The 7,365-nt window shown below is 49.0% G+C and overlaps 1 protein-coding gene across 5 annotated transcripts in view; it reads left to right on the top strand.

Moving 5' to 3' along the window:
* The first annotated feature begins 513 nt into the window (after positions 1-513).
* Positions 514-7,365, top strand: part of PAX7 (paired box 7) — a 165,798-nt gene continuing 158,946 nt past the window's right edge. For 2 of the 5 annotated variants that reach the window (XM_083512697.1, XM_083512694.1), the window contains exons 1-2: positions 517-1,140; positions 5,631-5,866. In XM_083512697.1, coding sequence (XP_083368823.1) covers positions 1,056-1,140; positions 5,631-5,866 — 321 coding nt within the window. In that variant the 5' untranslated portion in view covers positions 517-1,055. Of the gene's footprint in view, positions 1,141-5,630; positions 5,867-7,365 lie in introns of all 5 variants that reach the window. The other 3 variants (XM_083512698.1, XM_083512695.1, XM_083512696.1) reach the window with 3 other exon arrangements.

Genomic DNA, 7,365 nt, shown 5'->3' with positions numbered 1-7,365 from the left:
TCCTCGCCTCCCCCCCAAAAAAGCACGCTTCATTTGTCTTGGGAAGTGGCAAAGCTACTTTTGACGAAATAGTGGTTTGTTTGTTTTCTTGGAGGGGGGGAGAGAAGGGACGTCATTCTTCCGCCTCCCCAGGTAAACTTTGGGAAAGTTTTTTTTTAAAGAAATGATCGGAATGCTAGCACTTAAGAATATATATAGATATATAGGGGAAGATTCCGTTTTCTCTCCTACGGAGACCACCGCCACCCACTTTTTAAAAAACAAATCCTCTAGATATACGTCTGGGAGAAGCGGGGGACACACCAGCCCCTATGCGATTGGCTCCCAAGCCTCGGAGTTAAATCTCCCTTCTCTGCGCTCATGAATAAAAAAAGGAGGTTTTTTAGAAGGGAGAAAGGGGGGGAGGAAATCCCCACTCCGCAGCCTATCAGAGTTGCTTCGGTCTCCCTTTCTTGCATTTCCCCCATGCGCCAAAGTTCAACCCGTCTTCACAACTTCCAACCTTTCCTATCCTAGCAGTCATCAGACACCCCCCTTCTTCTCCTCCTCCCCCCCCAAAAGAAGCAACACACGCACGCAAAATAAGAGTGAGGGAAGGAAGGGGGAAGGAAGGAAGAAGGAGGCAAAGGAGGGTGGGAGAAAACCTTCTACAATCCTCCTCTAAAGAAATTCAACCTCTGCTCGCTTTCACTCCACAGTCTTCATCGCGCATTCCTAAAGGACGCAAGCTCAGTTCCAGCTGGTCAATTTCAACCCCCCTTTTTTCATTTTTTTAAAACTCTGGGGGGGCTTTGGGGGAAGGCGAGTGGCTGAGGTTCTCCAAGAGGGGACAGACCAGAGGAGGGGTCCTCTCTCTTTCTGTCTCTCTCCACGTTCTCTCTCCTCGCACCCCATTTTTTTGGTATTAAAAATTATATAGACAATTTTTTTCTTGCAAAGATTTGGACTCCCCTTTTTTCTCCGGCTTTCTCGACTTGAAACCTTCCATCCCAGCGGCCCCCCCTTTCCTCCTTCCCTCCCACCCACCCGTTCATCCCAGCAGCCTCGTCTGGAGTATGGCTGCGCTCCCTGGGACAGTACCAAGGATGATGCGCCCAGCACCCGGACAGAATTATCCCCGCACCGGATTTCCTTTAGAAGGTAAGCAGGCGGCTCGTTTTTCCTTCCCAGGTTAGATACTTGTTGTTTTTTTTTAAAAAAAGAAGAATTTAATTACAAAATAAAAATGTTAGGGTTTGGTTTTCCTCCTTCGCTTCTTAGCGGGGCCTTCCGATTCGTTTCATTTTTAAACTTTTCGCCATTATTCTCTTCAACTTTCAGCCCGTGTTCTTAATTTTTAAAAAGGAGGCATTTGTTCAAAAGGAAGTTTTGTTTTGAAAGCGCGCTTGGAAACCGCCCTAAAGCCTTTTACTGGGGAGGAAGCCCTCTTGCCGGGCTTACTCCTGAGTAAAGACGGCGGTTACAACTGCCTGCTTGCGAGGGTAGGCGCGTTTGGGACAAAGCGGGTCTTTTTCACTTTGCGAGCCAGCCAGCCTGCGCGTGATAGAAGGAGTCAGGCGTTTCTCGCTGCCGTTTGGCATTCCTAAGTTTCCCTCCAAATTCTAAAGAGAGAAGAGACCAATTTTCCAAACTGTGGTCGTAATAGATATAATACATATAATATATTGTGGGGTTGTTTCGTTTGCCATTGACTCGTCGCAGACCGTTTGGAAGGGGCGTTTGAATGAACTTTGCGCAGCTGGCTCCCTTCCTTTACCCCCGCTTTCCGTTTGCATGAAAATGTCTGTTCGTCCTCCACCGCCCCTTACCCCAAAACCAAAGTCCGGCGGTGATATTTTTTGGTTTAGAAACGAGAAGCGAGTGAAAGCGACCCGGCGCGTCTGCGATGGAACGTTGGGCGCGCCAAAGGTTCGGAAAGAACTTGTCACTTTCTCTTGTCAATTACTCGCACGTTCTCTCGCCTCTACAACCTCCCACCCCTCTCTCTCTCTCTTTATATTTGAATGAGAGCGAGAAGTAATTAGAAAGCGGCTTTCCGACATCTCTCCCCTAAAAAAAAAAAACCCACACAATTTTCTCCAGTCTCTCCCCCTCCCCACCACAGGTCCCCTGATTGGCGACCAAACCAGAATTAAACAAACTCCGGGTCCCCTTCCCTGCATTTATTAAAGCAAAGCTCGCTCAGCCGAGAGCGTGCTCAAGTGGGCGAGCAGGCAGTGGGTGGGGGGGCGAGCAGGCAGGGGACCCACGCCGGCTGCGCAAAAACCCACACGCCGCGGGGATTTGGAGTGAAGGGCCTCCTTTTCTGCGAGCAAATGAAGTGAAGCGGCGCTGGAAAGGGAAAAAGAGATCAGGGGGGATTACCAAAATATTTGCACAACGTGATGGGGAATAATGACGAGGCGGAGCGGGCGGCCGGTCCAGGCGCCTCTCGGAGGCAGGCTGAGCCCCACTCGAGGCTGAGCTGTGGCTAATGACAGCGCGCGCCGAGTGACTCCGAATTAGCGGCGCGTGATTCTTGATTAAACCGCCAGGCGAGGACCGGAATCCACTTTCCTCTCTTCGCCAAGAAGTGTGGAAGTCGGGGGTTAGGGGGGGGAGAGAGAGAAAGAGAAAGAGAGAGAGAGACCATCATATAACCCCCCCCATCCCAGTCTCTTTTTTTCTCTCCCCCACCCCAATTTCCAAATGTGTTGGGGAGCCACCATCCTCGAAGCGAGGAAGAAATATTAAAAAGAGAGAGGAAGGGAGGAAAGGGGGGGGAGAAACCCGAATACTTTTCTCTCTCACACCACCCCTCAAAATAAAATTCATGCCTACTTTTCCACTACCACAAAATTGGGGGATTGTGACTTTAAATACCCGCTTAAAGCAATATTTATATATAGAAATTCTCTCCGGGTCTCATTCAAGTGTTGGAGTCCTAAGAAAGAGCGCTTGGGAAGGTGGGCGCTTTTCATAAGGCAGATTTGTTTATAGGAATACTTTTTAAAAAATATATCAGGAAGCGTGCAAATGTATAAAACAGACTTTTATTTTATGTGAGAACTATCTGTATATGTGTATAAAAGCATCATAAAAAGCATCATATAAAAATATAAAAGCGAGCTTACTCTGGATCCCATTTATGAGTTGGTTAATCACTAAATACTGATAATCCCTGATTTATATATACTGAAATGAACTCTTCCTATGTATGCATATAAATTGATTTATGTAAAGATGAACAGGTATTCCTTATATATGTGTGTGTCTCCATACAGTATATGTTTGAACAGAAATGCGTAACACAAACACACTTTCCCCCCAAACCTTGGCTGTTTTCAAGCCTAACAGGTCACAGAAAGGGGGGAATGAGGTTTCTATAACGGCGCCGTTGTCCAAGCTGGGTAAGGATAAGGGAGAAAGGACATTTTGTAGTTTATCAAAAGTAGTTGTTGGGGGAGAGGGGGTTAGAAGACGTTGGCGGTTGTTATTTGCAGGGGGCGCGTGTAGGCCAAACGAGAGAAGAAGACGAAAAAGGACAACCTTACACAGATAGAGATCAAGGCAGCTGAGAGGGAAACGCAAACAGATGTCTGCGCGCTCAGCTGGAGAGGCGCCCAGGGAACCATTTATAAAATATATATTGGGGTTAAGGGGAGGAGGAGGGGAGGGGAATTTTGAGAAGTTTTGGCGCAGACCGATCTGTGGGAAAGCGACAAAGCGCCTGGTATTTGCCTCCAACTTACTCAGAGAAGAGCCACTGAAAGGGATGGCCCGAAGGTAACGCTGTCCATTCCTTTCAATGGTTCCGACGTCCTGCATTTAAAATGAACCCGGGGAGAGGAAAACCACGGAACCGGGCGCCGCTCTCCTCCGGGGTTCAGTGAAACTCCCGGGGGAGAGAGGTTCGGATCCCCGCCAGAGACATTAAAGGGAGAAACTGGCTCCAAAGGAGTCTTGGGGGCCATGTCTACGCGAGAGTAAGCCCCTCAAAAGCCCAATGGGGCTTCCTTTTTGAGGGGTCCTCCGGGCATGCTTGCTCCCGAGGGAGCTCACGCCTGGCTGAATAAAACCGGCTTTACTCCCAAGGAGCTGGCGCCTAGGATGCTGTTGCGCGAGTGTTTGGCGCGCAGCGCGATCCTAAGGAGGAGTGGTTCCTCTTTGTTCCGTGCGGCTTATTCTTGGAGCAAGCGCGTGTAGGGCAGTAGCTGGCAGGGAAATGTTTTCAGGGGGGGGGGAGTGTGAGAAAAACCCACCCTTGTCAGTTACACTGAAAGTTCTCAAACCTGTCTTTGTAAGCTGTCTCTGACGCATACACAGAGTGCTGATCATTTGGGCCTCGCCTCGGTTTACACCTCGTAATTGAAGCAAGAAAGTATATTCTGATCGGGACCGCGATCCCAAAGCCCTGACTTTGGTGTGGTTCTTAGGAGGGGTTGGGAAAAAGAAAGAGGCGTGTTTCACTTGCACGCGTGTCGTTTGAACATAAAACAGCCCTTTGGCTTTTAAAAGCGAGAAATTTTAGGAAGGAGGGATGTTACCACGGGACAGAGATATTGAAGGAAGGCTCACCTTCATAGCGTTTCATTGTAACCAGAATTTATTCCTGCTTAACTGGACCTGGGTTCAAGTGGAGCTTTATTCATCGAGAATCCGCATCGATAAAGACCATAGAACTTTTTGTGGGGGGGGTGAAATTTCCTAAAATTAAGGGAGGACACCCGCAAAAATAGTCCCTTTCCTCCAAGTCTTTAGTTAAGTGGATTGTGGATAAGGCCTCTGAGTGGGGCCTCCGTTGGAGTACTCCAAATCCAGACCAAACGCGCCGGTGACGGGCGCTTCGGTATAATCCGAATTGCTGTAAAATCCTCCGCTCATTCCCGTCCCCTTAGATATCAGTTCGATAAATAAAAATCGTAGAGACTTACTTCCGGGCAAACATGGTTAGGATCGGCAACCAGAATGTTGTGAATTTTATCTTTCAGCGCCCCACTTTTTAAAATAAAATATAATAAACTTATCAGCCACGATTTGAGTCCGGAACTAAACTTGAAGCGAGTTCAGTCAGAAACGGCCTCGCCCTCTTTAGTTTTCTCCAGCTCCGCTGTGAATCGGATCGGGACCTTACTTCCGAGTAACTGTAGTGAGAATAAAGGAGGGTGTGCGCGTGTGTTGTGTGAGCCTGTACTAAATGAAAACCCGATTCACTTTCTTCCCGGTCTCAAGACAGTGATAAATTTGCCGATCCATATAATAGGTTTGTCTCTAAATTCAAATAGGCGAGATCTAGATTATATAGGTGCTTCCTTATACATCCAGCAAGTCATCTATAACTACGGGGAATATGTGGATAAAACGAAGTGAGTAAAAATGTAGGTGTTGCCCGCTCCGCATCACAAAGGGGAGACTGCGGTGGATCTGGTCCCGAGATCCACTTATGCTGTGAGCCAATAAACGGGTTCGGTCGGGACTTACTCCGCGATACGGGTCTGGTTCGAAATCCGGTTAAATTCAGGCGGGGTAGGTAGAGGATGGCAGCCTTACCTCGGTTAGTGTGATAAGGGCTTTGCCCCCGAGGGAACCCGCAGGTAAAAGTCACCTTTGCCTTCTCTCTCCCTCTCCCTCTCTTCTCCTTTACCTCGCAGTCTCTACCCCGCTGGGCCAAGGCCGGGTCAACCAGCTAGGCGGCGTCTTCATCAACGGGAGACCCCTCCCCAACCACATCCGCCACAAGATCGTGGAAATGGCCCACCACGGGATCCGGCCCTGCGTCATCTCCCGCCAGCTCCGCGTCTCCCACGGCTGCGTCTCCAAAATCCTCTGCAGGTACCAGGAGACCGGCTCCATCCGCCCAGGAGCCATCGGTGGAAGTAAACCCAGGGTGAGTGAGTGGGAGTCCCCGGGGTGGCTACCTCGGGCATGCGCGGGGTGGGGTGGGGTAGCCTTCACCTCTTCTCCCCTACCTCTTAACTGGGTTTCGGGGGACCCTTCTCTGGACACGCACCCCGAAAGCGAAGGGAAAACATCTTGTACTCCGTGCGCAGAAGGTTCCGGGTTTCCAGGTAGGGCTGCTGCGAGAAAACCCTACCTGATTCCCATGGCGGCTGCCTGCCAGTGCAAACAATACAGAACTAGATGGAAGCTGCCACCCTAGCTTCGCTTACTTGGGGACTAAAAAAAGCCCCACGGGATCTGAGCAGACACGGTCCAGTTTGCCCGTTATGTCTCACAACTGGGCTTACTTCCGAATAAGAAAAAGGAAAAAGTTGCGCGGTATCGTGGCTCTTAGCTATGGTCCGTTGATGAAGGATTTTCGGACGGGCTTTCTCTCGGGAGACGTGTCCCGGATCGGGGCCCTCCGGCTGCTCTTTTTTTTTCTTCTTCTTTTTTTGCATTCATGGTTATTTATCATGAGATGAGCCTCTGGGCGATGGGTCCCGTCATCTCCGACAGGCAGCTCAAAATAGGAAGCGTTTACTGAGAGAAAAGCGAAATCTGTCAGTTCCTCATTTGATCTCACTTTACAACCATAAATCAGAGCAGAGTGGATAAAGGATGATATTTGCAGCTAATTTATAATCGTTCACACTCGAAGTCATTTTTAAAAAAATCTTTTTAAAAAATATGTATCTTTAGAAGTGAGAGGCTGGGGCGGGGAATCTGTCCGACTCCAGGCGCGCTTACTCAGGAGTAAGCTCCGCTGAAACCCATGGAACTTTACTTCTGAGTAAGGATCCCAGGGTGGAACTGGACCGGTCCCCTTACTCTCAAGTAAGCCCCCGCGCGAAGCCCCGACCCCTAGGGGAAAATTCCTCGGAAACGAGTCCTGCGGCCTACAACGGGGTTCACTCCTAGGTAAATGCGTAGAGAGGTGCAGTAAAATATTGACTTGACAAATTTGGGCTCTCTGGGGGGTTTGGGAAACCATCAAAAGTTGTAAAATAAGGACCCTCCCGTTAAAGGGGGTGCGATTTTTTTTAGAAGCCTTTAGGGAGAGGGGGCTGAGTAGTTTGCATTTGGGAGGTTTTCCTGAGGTGGGGTGGGGGGAATTTGGGAAACCACCAAAGGCTTAATGCAAGAACCCTTAGAATAAATTCTAGACTAAAACGGATCTTATTTATGTATTTTTTTATTTTAAGAGGCGGTTGTAGCCACTGCTGGTCCTATTCAGAGTAGACCCACTGAAGTTAACAGACTTGGCTGGCTAAGTGTCACGAATTTCCATGGGTCTACTTTGAGTAGGGTTTAGCTGGGAGTCGTTTAAAAATAACATTTGAATGGCGAGGCGCGTGGGCTGAGACGAGGGCGCACCTTTACCCGCTCCCCAAAATTTAAATTTAAAAGTGAATCCTTTTTCTTTCTCTTCCCCCTGCCCCACCC

The sequence above is a fragment of the Podarcis liolepis genome, assembly GCF_965112155.1.
Source record: "Podarcis liolepis genome assembly, chromosome: 7".
Taxonomy (NCBI): domain Eukaryota; kingdom Metazoa; phylum Chordata; class Lepidosauria; order Squamata; family Lacertidae; genus Podarcis; species Podarcis liolepis.
This window is presented reverse-complemented; position numbering and strand designations above follow the sequence as displayed.